This window comes from Psammomys obesus, unplaced genomic scaffold, assembly GCF_907164565.1.
Source record: "Psammomys obesus unplaced genomic scaffold, mPsaObe1.curated_primary_1811, whole genome shotgun sequence".
In the NCBI taxonomy this organism is placed as follows: Eukaryota; Metazoa; Chordata; class Mammalia; order Rodentia; family Muridae; genus Psammomys; species Psammomys obesus.
Window position 1 is genome coordinate 16,226,306 of NW_026596057.1, and position 13,675 is coordinate 16,239,980.

Consider the following 13,675-nt stretch of genomic DNA (forward strand, 5'->3'; position numbering starts at 1 on the left):
TAAATGATCCTCCTGCTGCCCTAGAAATTCTAGCCTTGGTGCCATTCCTAAAGGCATTTAAAAGCGTCTCCAGGCTGTGCTTTCCCTTTTCCTAAAAAGACAGGTAACACATCTCCCACAAACCCAAGTAGAATTGTCACCCAGTTCAGCTTAAAGGAGTGAAGCAAGGAAAGGGGTGAGTATAGGTGGAACCCCTTCCCACTGAGCCAAAAAAAAAAAAAAGTGATGTTCATTGAGGAAGAAGAAACTTGAGCTTCATCTGCCTAAGGGCACTGCCAGCTTCCTAGAAAGAAGTACATACCAGGACAGAACCAGACATGGTAGCAGCTTTGAGACAAGTGGGAGGAAACAGGAGGCAGGATTTTACCCCAGTTCCCTCTCCAAGCCCGGCACCATGACTTCTTCCCAGCCTCCCTTCTTGGGATTTACCCTTCCCTCATCTGAATCCCCATGTGCTTAAATCTTAAGTTAGTCATACCTGACATGTTTTAGTTAAATACACACATAACCTCCTCTACTCAGCATAATAGTGAAGGTACAAAATATCACGTAGGAAGTATGAGGGCCTGAAGATGAAGTTGACAAAAGTGTCCACATCGACACTTCCCTGTGGTCTCTGTGAAGCACAGACTGGGGCAGAGAGAGGGCTGTGTTGTGATGTTGGGGCTTGAGCCACAGTAGAAAGAGCCCTCCCCTCACGGCTTTAAAACTGCCTCTAGGCACACCATTTCCTGACTGTAATCCAATGTCTCCCCTCACCTTGTGGGCAGTCACTGCTCACAGTGCAGTCTTTGCTCTTAGTATCTTTTCCTTTCATCTCAAAATCTGCCCCTTTCTTCTTTCCTCTATTTGTTTCTATTCCCTTGGTTGAAATACCCTTTGATGTCTGTTTTCTAGATACATTAGATTATTTTTTTTATTGCTGTATAAGAGACAGAATAAGTAAAGATGAAAAGAATGATGATGATAATAAGGCTAAACCTAAAAGCGTAAAATGACAGCCATGTAGTTCTCTGTGTTCTTGGCAACGTAACTGAGGTTCTGCAACAGTAAACCCAGACACGCCACAGTTTTCCTTTGAATTTTTACTCTGCGTCATCTATTCTCCCTACCTTAATTTTTCTTTTCTTCTTTTTTGACTTTTTTCTTTGTTTGTTTTTGTTTTTTGAGACAGGGTCTCTCTGTGCAGCCCTGGATTTCCTGTAGCTCACTATGTAGACCAGACTGGCCTTGAACTCAGAAACATCCACCTACCTCTGTCTCACAGGTGCTGAGATTAAAGGCAGTTTTTGAGCCCACTTATCAATTTTTACATTAATATGATTTTACAGAAAGTGCCCTTATCACCTTAAGCATCAGATCTTCACAGTCCATTGTGCTTCAGACTGAAAAGTGCAGGCAGGTCACATAAGGAGCCTGTTAAAAATGCAGATTCCCAGCCAATTACTGTAGACCATGCCTGCCATGTCAGCAGTTGAGAAGCTGAGGTAGGCAGGTCAGGAGTTCAAGACCAGCTGCAGCTAATAGGCCAGCCTGAGCTACATGATTGTGATTGGACATAGTGGATTCACATCTTATTGAGAGAGCTCATCTAAGACAAACAATGAAGATGAGGAGAATATGGGAGTTATCTCCAAAACAGTGCTCTCTCCCAGCAAAGGAAGCATGGGGATTTGAGCTAGGAATTCTGGACATTTTGTCCTAGGCATATCCAGTTACGAGGTCACTGATGAGCATTTAAGGTCATACTTTTTTTTTTTTAAGATTTGTTTATTTTCTAGTTTATACGTATGGGTGGGTTTTTTTTTAAGATTTATTTATTTATTATGTATACAATGTGTGTTTTGCATGTACACCTGCACACCAGAAGAGGGCACCAGATTTCATTTTAGATGGTTGTGAGCCACCATGTGGTTGCTGGGAATTGAACTCAGGACCTCTGGAAGAGCAGCCAATGCTCTTAACCTCTGAGCCATCTCTCCAGCCCCCACGTATGGGTGTTTTGCCTGTTATGTATGTATGCACTCTATGTGCATGGCTGTTGCCCGAGGAAGTCAAAACAGTGTCAGATCCTCTGGAGCTAGAGTTTCAGATGGTTTCGAGCCACCACGTGGATGCTAAGAACTAGACCTGGGTCCTCTGCAGAAGCAACAAGTGTTCTTAATGGCTGAACCATCCCTGTGGTCCCGGGTCGTAATTTTAGAAGAGATGGTGGAAATATTTGGAGGCATGCTCGCCTCAAAGTCCTGGGGCACTGACCAAACATTAAAGCGGCAGAAATGCCTCTGGGAATGCTCCGCTGGCTCCATAAAGTTTCTCCTGACAATAAAGGAAAGGACTCTAGGCCGGTGAGATGGCTCAGTGCATAAGGGTGCTTGCTGCACTCCTAAACTTGATGATTTCGTTCAATCCCTAGAACCACATGATGGACAGAAAACAGAGTTACCGTTGCACACCTGTTGTGTCACACACACACACACACACACACACACTGCATCACTACGACCAGTTTATGACTTGTACAGATTTGGCAAGCCATCTATCAACTGATCTCTGCAGTAGATTTTTAATAATTAATATGAGCAGTTCATGAGCTGGGAATCGGCTGAGTAAGCATCTGAAAAAGACTGACTATGCATCATTCCCTTCTTTCCTCTGTCTTCTAGAGAAATCAACTTTCCTGTAATTGGTCAGTATGTGGATTACCTGGTGAAGGAACAGGGAGTGAAGAACATTTTTGGTAAGTCATCTTGAGAGTTCTCTGTATGTGTCTAGCTCAGGCCTTAGCAAGTAGTAGATCTCACGTGATCAGGAGGTCACAGGGCATGTGTCAGAGGTCAAAGGGTCATGGTGGGTTATACTAGGATAACTAAAAGTTCTGAGTGTTCTACAGATTCCTTAAGAGTATCTTATTTGGCAGTATACCAACAAATACATTGTTTTTATCTCCACTTGGAGATAAAACTTTATGCTGTAGAGACTCTTGAGGTCATGCAACCAAAAGAGGATAGAAAACAGCAAACCCAGCTTAAGTAACATTTTAGCCCAGCATGGTGACACACACCATTAATCCCAGAGGAGTGGATCTTTGAGTTTGAGACCAGCCTGGTCTACAGAGTGAGTTCCAGGACAGCCAGGAGAAACCCTGTCTCAGGGGGAAAAAAAATTGCACCTGCTCTTTTCTGAAGGAAAATGGAGGAGCAATGGATCTAGGGGAGAGGAGAGATGAGGGCGGAGCTAGGAAGAGTGGAAGCCGGAGAAGCTTTCGTCGGAATGTATTATAGAAAGAAGAATAGAGAAAAAATAAATTTACAGTAACTTAAAAATTACAAAAAAGAAAAAAGAAAGAAATTAACAATAAAATTTAAAATAATAAAATGTTTAATAATAAAAAATAAAAGTTAAGCCAATGTGGTAGCATGTACCAATAGTTCCAGCATGTAAGAGGGTAAGGCAGGAGGATCATAAAGCCAGCCTAGGATACAATGCAAGTCTCTGCCTTTAAAAAAAAAAAAAAAGGTCTGGAGAGATGGCTCAGTGGTTAAGAGCACTGGCTGCTCTCCCAAAGTAGCAGGGTTCAAATCCCAGAACCCACATGGCAGTTTACAACTGTCTGTAATTCCAGATCCAGGGGATCTGACCCCTCACACAGGCATTTATGGAGACATATGCAAATAAAATAATTTTAAAAAAATGGAGGCCAGGCATTGTGCCACATGCATTTGACCTCAGCACTCAGGAGGCAGAGGCATACCATAAAACAAAACAAAACCAATGGGCTGGAGAGGTGGTTCAAGTGGTTACGATTCTTGCTGTTCTTGCAGAGGACCGGGGTTTGATTCCCAGCACCCACATCAACCCAACCACCTGCAACCCCAGCTCCAGGAGATCCAGCACGCTCCTCTAGCTTTCTTGGGCACATACATACCACAGAGACACACATACGTAAAAACAATAAATCTTTTTTTTTTTTTTTTTAAATTTCCATCTGTCCCTAATGGCAAGGAGAGACTTACAACCGCAAGTCACAGATGAACTCCCCACTATTTTTGATGAGATGAAGGTAGAAAAAAGACCAAGTCTGAAATAAAAATGGACAAGTGGCTCTTCCCCGCCCCCTGCTCCGTCTCTGTTGATTCATTGTGCAGTGCTCCCTTCCCCGTCGTGCAGGCCTTGCAGACCCTACCCTTGCAGAAGGCCTGGGCTGGCTCCACTGACTGCCCCTTTGTTTGAAACAGTGAATGGCACCACAGGAGAAGGCCTGTCCCTCAGTGTCTCTGAGCGTCGCCGGGTGGCGGAGGAATGGGTGACACAAGGGAAGAACAAGTGAGTAACTGCAGAGAAACAAATGCAGTTCTTGGGCTGGATCTAGACTGAGCAGGGCTCTTCCCACTGTCCCACCCCTGTCACCTCCTAGCCAGCTGGAGGAAGATGAGCAGGAGCTCTTGAGCCTCCACGCTCATGAGGAGCTTCCTTCCCTTCTCTGTGGAAGAGCAGCCAGACCACAAAACACACCTGTTCCCATTCAGAAACTGCCTCTCATCCACCTGTCAGGCCAGTCTTCCCTGGGTCTCCCGTTCTTGGGCTGAAAGAGGAAGAGAGCAGGAAGTGACCTGCCATTGTGTGTGTTATTCCTCTGTCTTAGTTAGGGTTTCTATTGCTATGGTGAAACACCATGACCATAAGCAGTTTGGAGGGAAGGGGTTTGTTTAGCTTATGCGTCCACATCATACTACATCACTGGGGGGAAGTCATGGCAATAGTTCAAACAGAGCAGGAACCTGGAGGCAGGAACTGATGCAGAGGCCATGGAGGAGTGCTGCTTGATCAGTTGTTGTTTTTTTTTTTTCTTTTTTCTTTTTTGATTTTTCGAACCAAGGTCTCTCTACATAATCCTGACTATCCTATAACTCACTACGTAGACCAGGCTGGCCTCAAACTCACCAAGACCCACAAGTGAGTCACCATGCTTGCTTTCTAAGATTCAGTCATACTAACTAATGTCAAAGACATTTCTCCTTCCTCCCTCCATTATGTTGCTCTTATGTTCTTTTAGTTTAATATTTTTTGTTTCTAGCCCCTGCAGGATTATAATTATATTATCTTTATGTGAGGTTTCTCTTTCAGTCAGCCCTGGGGGCCATTTCTGTGACAGTGGGAAGGCGGATTCTAGCTAGGGAAGGGAAGCTGTGAGGTCAAAAAATGCAGAAACTGGTAGCTGAGGTTTCCTCTGTTGGATGGGAAGAGGAAGCCCGGCCCTGCTGCCTCAGCTTTGGGAAGTTAAGGTCAGCCTTCTGCTTCCTACAGAAGATTATTCTTTTCCTCTGTAGTTTGCCTGTTTTTCTTCCTTTTTTTCTTCTCTCACTTCTTTTTAAAGATCTTTTTATTCATTCATTTTATTTTATGTGTGTTTTACATGTATGTATATATATACATATATATATATGTATATGTATACATAGCATGTTTTATATATACATACCTACATGTATGTATATATACAACATGTGTGCTTGGTGCCCACAAAAGCCAGAAGAAGGTATCAGATTCCCTAGACCTGGAATTATAGACAGTTGTGTGCTGCCATGTAAGTGCTGGGGATTGAACCCAGGTCTTCTGAGAGACCAAGCCAATGCTCATAACCACTGAGCCATCTCTCCTGCCTGATGTTATGCTCTTGGTGGACCAGCTCAGAATCCTGCATGTCCTGGAAACTAAGCACAAGCTCCCTTTTATGCCAGCCAGGACCTAGTGACCTGATGCAGCCCATGTACCCACATTTCTGGCTCATATCTTCTACTTGATATGAAGTTCTTGAATAGAAGTGTCCTGTCTCCAGATGTTTTGAAGAAAAACCTATGTAAATTTGGATCCTGAAAGAACTGACTTCTGCTTTTTTATAAAAATTTCCTTTCTACATGCACTTGAGTGTGTTGCTTTTTAAAATATTTTATTTATTTATTTATTTATTTATTTATTTATTTATTTATTTATTTATTTATTATGCAGTATTCTACCTGCATATGGGCCTGCATGCCAGAAGAAAGCACCAGTTCTCACTATAGATAGTTGTGAGCCACCATGTGGTTGCTGGGAATTGAACTCAGGACCTCTGGAAGAGCAGCCAGTGCTCTTAACCTCTGAGCCACCTCTCCAGTCCCCGAGTGTGTTACTTGTGTGTAGAAAGTGTGTTGCCTCTATATGGAACTCTTATAATTTTCCAAGTGCTTCTGATCAGGTAGTCAACACCAGTAGCAAATGAGTTTTTTGTGAATTGGGAGAAAAAAAGGCAATTTGAAACAATTTTGGAGGGCTGGGTATGCTGGTACACCTTTTAATCCGATATCTTGGGAGGCAGAGGCAGATGGATCTCTGGGAGTTTGAGGCCAGCCTGGGCTGCATAATGACTTCCAGAGCTACATAATAGAGAGAATGTATCCTAGAAAAAAATAAAATAAATAATAAATAAATAAAATAGCTTACGGGTAGAGGAAACGGCTCAGTAGGTAAAGGTGCTTACGGATCAAATCCTAAAGATGCTTCTTATGTTTCTTTGTAGCCTTGGCTTTCCTAGAACTTGCTCTGTAGACCAGGCTGGCCTCAGATTCAGAGATCCACTTGCCTTTGCCTCCTGAGTGCTGGGATTAAAGGCATGCACCACCATACCCAGCTACTTTTTAATTTTTTAAATAATTTATTAATTTTTATTTCATGTGCATTAATGTTTTGCCTGTATGTGTATCTGTTTGAGGTTGTTAGATCCCCTGGAACTGGAGTTACAGACAGTTGTGAGTTGCCATATGGGTGCTAGGATTTGAACCTGGATCTTCCAGAAGAACAACCAGTGCTCTTAACCACTGAGCCATCTCTCTAGCCCCTACTTTTTCATTTTTTAAATAATAGTCTTAAAAATTCTTTGAGAGTTCTATATAATGCAGTTTTTTAACTTTTTGTTATGTTTTGAAAACAAATAATTTCAGTAAATTCCCCAGGTTGGCCTTGAATTTGAGAGCCTCCTCCCTTAGCTTTCTGAGTAGCTGGGATTACAGACCTGTGCCACCAGACCTGTTTTCATACATTCCTGACTAGCATTGGGGTTTGTGTTGTGGCATGTGTATGGAGGTCAAAGGACAACTTTTGTGAATGGAGTCTCTTGCTTCATGATGCAGCCCCCAGGAATAATGGTGGAGTTGATTCAACCATCTCTTCAGTCTGGAAGCTAACTATTAAGCCAGCGCAAACCAGGATGGTGCAGCCCTTCTGTGTCCTTCTAAACTCCCTGTGATTCACGTTGCTTGTCTTCTGCAGGTTGGACCAAGTGGTGATTCACGTGGGAGCACTAAGCTTGAAAGAGTCACAAGAACTGGTATGGCTGTGAGTCCCCCTATGAGACCATTGCAGGGACCTCCATTTTTATGCTAGAATTAATACCAATCCTATATTTGGCTGGAAGAGATCAAGTGTGGGACCGCTAGAACAGTCATGGGGCCATGGAAGGGCAGTATTTCAAAGAGATGCCAACTGGGGGACAAGGGACAAAGGAACTTCCTCCAAGAGCTCTGAGATTGGATGTAAATGCAGCTGCGTCTGCAAGGTTTGAGCCAATGTGTCCGTATTCTCTGCAAAGTGAAGGTCGAGGCCATCTGCCGGACAGAAAGGGAATAGGAAATGGAGCTACTCTAGAGAATGAGGTTCTTCAGAAGTTCAAAACCTCTAAGAAATGAGCTCCCTGTTCATCAGAACTGTAGAAACTATGCAGATACGTTCTTCAGCCAGGATCAGGAATGCAGAGACGTGGCTTGCTCTAGGCTTAGCGATTAAGCTATGTCAGTGCAAAACGCCAGACAGGAGCCAGGCATGGCAGTGCACACCTGTAACCCTCGCTCTCCAGAGGCTGAGGCAGGAGAATGGGAGCTGGAAGCCAACCTGCACCATGTTGTGTGACTTGATTTCAAGAGAAAAAAAAGCAAAAGTAGGTGGTGGTAGTTCTGGGGTCTGGGTGAAATGATGAGGAGAAGAAAGTACAGCCAGGTGTGGTGACGCACACCTTTAATCCCAGTGCTTGGGAGGCAGAGGCAGGCACATCTGTGTGAATTCGAGGCCAGTCTGGTCTGCAGAGTGAGACCAGAATGGCCAAGGCTACAGAGAGAACTCCTGTCTCGGAAGAAGAAAAAAAAAAAAAAACCTACGGTTGTTCTCTGGCCCCACATAAATACTCATGTACATAAATAATACTCATGTACAAAATAAATCTTTAAAGACTGAAATGTTGCCATGTCAGGTGGGAAGGACACAGCTGAACACAACTGGTACAGAGAGGATCATGAATGGCATCCTTTGCTACAGGGACGAGCTCTTAGAATATCAATAATGGGGAAGCAGCAATATCAGTGTCTGCTTAGCCCCTACTGAACCTTAAACAGTTGCCATCACCTGCTCCCTTTTGGTGTCTCCTTTTCTCACCTGTCAGCTAAGGTTGTCTTTCTTCTTACCCAGAGTAATAAATAAGTGGTTCACCCACAGCCATTCTGACCCTGCGCTGATCCCAGTGTCTTCACTGGTCTCTGAACTATATCCCTAACTTCTCTTTTAATTGTATGATTTACTCCAGTGGGAAGGTTTTATTTGATTGTTAATGCTGGAGACTAAACCTAAACATGTGCTCTTCCATTGAGCGAAATCTCCCATCCTCGTGTAAAAAGTTAATTATGTCTGCTAGGTGCTGATGTTTTCAGGTTACTGTCTCCAGACAAGCCCCTTTTCCTTTCTGGCTATGGGACATGGCCTGATACAGTCAGCAAGCATATGCTGAGTAGTGTTGTGTGCTGTACTACTGGCTTGGACACAGGGGTGAACAGGATCTGTCCCCTGTCCCAGGGCACTAACCCTCCAGCTGGAGGGCAGTCACCTAGTACAGCTGTCTTACAGCATGAGGGGAAGGCAGGAGGATCAGAGTTCAAAGCTGCCTTGATACTCTACCTAAGGTAGACTTAAAATGTTAGGGGGCTGGAGAGATGGCTCAGTGGTTAAGAACACTGGCTGCTCTTCCAGAGGATCCAAATAAATAAAATAAAATCTTTAAAGTGTTATAAATTCCCGAGGAGAGGAAATGTCCTTTTTTTTTTTTCTTTTTTTGCTATAGGAATTGAAGAAGCTGTCAATATAGTGTTATGTGTCATCTGTGATATATATACTCTTTCTCTTCTTAACCTTTCTCAACCACATTCCCAGTCTGTAATGTCAACTTGAAATATGACTGTTATACCATCCCATGGGAAAGATAATATCACTGAGTGGGCAGAACAGTGGAAGAGAAATTGTACATGCAAGTTTCTCTGTTAACAGTTATAAAGGAAATGCTCGTGTCTTAGCAAAGCGGTTTTGGTGGTGTGGTAGGGTTTTGGTTTTGGTGTGTGTGTGTGTGTGTGTGTGTGTGTGTGTGTACTGACTAAAATCCAAACAAGTAGCCAGGAATGGTGGCCCAGGTCTGGAATCCCTGTGTTTCAGAAGGCAGAAACAGGCAGATCTGTAGTTGGAGAATAGCCTAGGGGAGCCTGAGAAAGCCAGCTGTGGCACACTTTAACCCCACCACTGCAGAGGCTCAAGCATGTGGATCTCTATAAGGTCAAGCCTGGTCTACATAGGAGCCCCATGCCAGCCAAGGCTATATAGTGAGACCCTGTGTCAAAAAGCAAAAGGGAGGAGCTGGAGAGATGGCTCAGAGGTTAAGAGCACTGGCTGCTCTTCCAGAGGTCCTGAGTTCAAATTCCCAGCAATCATGGTGGCTCACAACCATCTATAATGAGATCTGGTGCCCTCTTCTGGCATGCAGGTGTACATGCAGACAGAACATTGTATACATAATAAATAAATCTTAAAAAAAAAATAGCAAGCAAAGAATATCCTGGGTGATCACAAAAGAGGCTCAAAGGTTAGAGTGCTGGCTTTAGAGAACTCAGGTTTGATTCCCAGCACCCACCCACAAGGAGATTTACGTCAGCCTCTAATGTCAGCTCCAGGGGATCTGACACCCTCTTCTGGTCTCTGGATGGCTCTGAACAAACACAGAAATAAAAATAAATCTTTTTTTTTTTTAATTTTTAAATCAGTGAGAATAAACCAAGAGGAGCCAGTGAGATGACTCAGTGAGCAAAAGTACTTGCAAAAATAAAATGAAGCACTCAGCTTACCTGAACCAGGCAGCGCTGCTTTGCAACCTGGGACGTTCCTCGCAATGAGGTTTTAATACAGTGGTTCTAAACCTGTGGGCCACAACTCCCAAGGAGGTTCAACAAACCTTTCACAAGGACCAATTAAGACCCTCGGAAAACACAGATATTTGCATTATGATTCATAACAGTAACAAAATTACAGTTCCGAAGTAGCAATGAGAACAGTTTTATGGTTGGGGGTGGCCACAACATGAGGAACTGTATTAAAGGGTGGCAGCATTAGGAAGGCTGAGAACCGCTGTTTTCATTAAACTGGTTAATCTTCCCATTCTCTAGTTGGGGAGTTAGTTGGCAAATTTGAAGAGGTTATTGCTGACCTCTAGTGTCTGTCTGTGGGTAGTATCTATGAGACACGAGCACTTACTCTGTTATGCTCCCTTTTTTCTCGTAAAGGCCCAACATGCAGCAGAAATTGGAGCTGGTGGCATTGCTGTCATTGCACCTTTCTTTTTCAAGTCACAGAACAAAGGTGAGGAAGGGAGTTGGTCCACCTCTTGCTTTCGTTGAAAAATACGTATACTTAATTCATAAAGGCAAAGTCCTATAGACTAGAGGCATGACATTGCAGTGGAATACTGTTCCTTCTCCAAGATGCATAGCAAAGACTGTATCAAAGCACTTGGATTATTTTGCCACCCCATCTGGCTGATCACCTACTAAGCCCCAGTTGGTCAGCGCTTCTGTATGGGTCACGTGCGCACTCCTGGTGAAATAAGTTATGAGGTTTCAGAGTCATATGACTTATCAAAGCAGACCTGGCCGCCTGCTTCTCCCAGCATCCCTCAGTTCCTACCTGCTACAGGGCATTGCTGATATACCCAGGGCCCTCCCATGAACGCCATCCCAGGGGCTGGGCTGCGCTTTAGTCCCCAAAGGCTTTAGTCACCCATCCCTTTTATTCCTTTGGCCTTCTGGATGCTCTGCCTGGTGCTCCTCTCTACCCTCTCCTTTCCCCTCCCCCTCTAGACTCTCCCAGATGTGTCTGCCTCTAACTGTGCTCTCCCACGTATCTACAATAAACCTTTTCCTCTACCATACCTAGGGCCACCCATGTCTTTCCTTTTCCTTTTTATTTCTTTTTTTATTTATTCACCTAGGGTATATGATATCCTGATTTGGGGGACGGGGTAGAGGGAGAGGTTTGTACAGAGGATGAAAATCATCACTGAATGCGTAAATTGTCATGAAATGTCACTAATTGTTAGCAGATAGAAAACAGTCACTCGTATATACAGGTAAGTAACTTATTTACTGATTGATTGGGAATTTAGAATGAATATTTTTCTTTTCGTGCTATTTTGCAAATTTTGAAATGAGCAGCTTTTCTGAAAACTGAGCAGAGAAATGAATTATGCATAATAATCTTATCTAAAGTATTTCCCTGTGCTGAACATATTTTCACAGTATGCAGAGAAGGCATGACACATAAAATCGTCTCTTCCACTTTTGGGGCCTCATCCACAGCATAAGCCAGCTCGCTGTCCTCTGTGGGAGCGCCTCAGTTGACTTGATGACCAAAGGATTCCACTTCCTCAGTAAACCAGAGCCAGGCTTCTGCTCTGTCCAGATCAGTCCAAAAGGAAAAAGTGCCAACTCTGTTGAGCGTTTATGACATGAGCCATGACTCTTATCCCTGACACACACACACACACACACACACACACACACACACACACACACACTTTTTTTAAAAAAGCTTTAAAACACTAGGGATTGAACCCAGGGCCTAAAGCATGGCTAGGTCTGTACTTTACAACTGAGCTATATACTGAACTTTCTTTTTTAAATTTTTTTTAGAAAATGTCTAAGTTATCCAGCTGGCCCTGGATTTGTTTTATTTGTGTGTATATATGTGTTTGTGTGTGTGTGTGTGTGTGGTGTTTTGTGCATGTATTTCTGAACCACGTGCATGTCTGGTGCCCTCAGAGACCAGAAGACTGAATCAGATCCACTGGGACTGAAGTAATAAATGGTTGAGTCATTTTGTGAGTGTAGACATCAGACCTGTGTCCCCTGAAAGAGCAGCCAGTGCTTGTAATTGCTGGATAATCTCTCCAGCCCCCTTATTTTGACCTTTCCACCGAAAGAAAAAGAAAACTTAGGTGAAGTGACATTGCAGCCTCACAGTCAGGCATCTTCAGCTTCCCCGTAGATGGCTGCATCTCACTGAATGGTTCACTTTCTAATACAGAAAGGCCACTGGTTTGTTCTTGGTCACGTGACTCTTTGTTCTTTCAGATGCCCTGATAAGTTTCCTGAAGGAGGTGGCTGCCAAAGCTCCTGCCTTGCCATTTTATTACTATCACATTCCGTCATTGACCGGGGTAAAGAGTAAGTATGGTTTAGCTTTTTTTTTTTTAACATTTATTTAGTTATTAGTTTATCTCCATTGGTATTTTATCTGCATGTATGTCTGTGTGAGGGTGATGGTGGTGGTGTGTGTGTGTGCGTGTGTATGTTTTGCTTGTATGTCTATACCACATGGGTGCCTGGTGATCATGGAGGTCAGAGAGGGCATCAGATTCCCTGAAACAGAGTTAGAGATGTTTGTGAGCCACTATATGAGTACAGGGAATTGAAATACTGCCCTCCAGAACAGTCAGTGTTCCTTCACTGAGCCATTTGTCCAAAACCTGATTATTACGCCTCCCCACCCCTTCTTTTTTACATTTTTTCCAGCTCTTATATCCTACGTCATCTATCAAGAAACCCTACTATGCCTGGCAGTGTTGGCTCACACCTCTAATCCCAGCGGCATTCAGGGAGATAGAGGCAGGAAGGCAGATCTCTGAGTTCCAGGCCAGCCTGGTCTACAGAGTGAGTTTCAGGACAGCCAGAAATCCTGTCCCAAAACAAAACAAAACAAAACAAAAGCTCCTCTTCATCCCACCCTACCCAAGTAGACAGGGCACTGAAGAGGCAGTTAAAATTGCTCCAAAGTGGGCCATTCTAATACCTCAGCACTTATCAGTCATTCACATCACTTTATATGGAGGTCGGTTTACTCTGTAGGTCTTCTTGTGATTTCCTTGATCCCTCAATCCTTCCCCACACTCTTCCACAAGACTCCCCAAGCTCCACCTAATGTTTGGCTGTAGGTATCTGCATCTGTTTCTAACAACTTCTTGGGCAAAGCCTCTCAGAGAAATTATGCTAGGCTCCTGTCTGCAAGCAGAGCAGAGTGTCATTAATAGCGTAAGGGTTGGCTCTCTTCCATAGGATGGATCTCAAGTTGGGCCATTGGTTGGCTATTCCTCAGTTTCTGCTCCATATTTACCACTGCACATCTTGTAGGCAACAACAGATTTAGGGTTGGAGGTTTTGTGGGTGGATTGGTATCCCTACCCCTCCACTGGAAGTCCTGCCTGGCTACAGGAGGTGGCCGCTTCAGGCTCCATATCTCCCCCATTGCTAGGAGTCTCAGGTAGGGTCACCCCCATAGA

At 43.8% G+C, this 13,675-nt stretch overlaps 1 protein-coding gene across 3 annotated transcripts in view; it reads left to right on the plus strand.

Annotated features, from left to right (window-relative positions):
* Npl (N-acetylneuraminate pyruvate lyase) overlaps positions 1-13,675 on the plus strand; it is a 41,459-nt gene that overhangs the window by 11,898 nt on the left and 15,886 nt on the right. For all 3 annotated transcript variants that reach the window (XM_055624362.1, XM_055624360.1, XM_055624361.1), the window contains exons 3-7: positions 2,667-2,740; positions 4,239-4,326; positions 7,309-7,366; positions 10,626-10,701; positions 12,471-12,563. In XM_055624362.1, the coding sequence (XP_055480337.1) occupies positions 2,667-2,740; positions 4,239-4,326; positions 7,309-7,366; positions 10,626-10,701; positions 12,471-12,563 (389 nt within the window). The remainder of the gene's footprint in view (positions 1-2,666; positions 2,741-4,238; positions 4,327-7,308; positions 7,367-10,625; positions 10,702-12,470; positions 12,564-13,675) is intronic.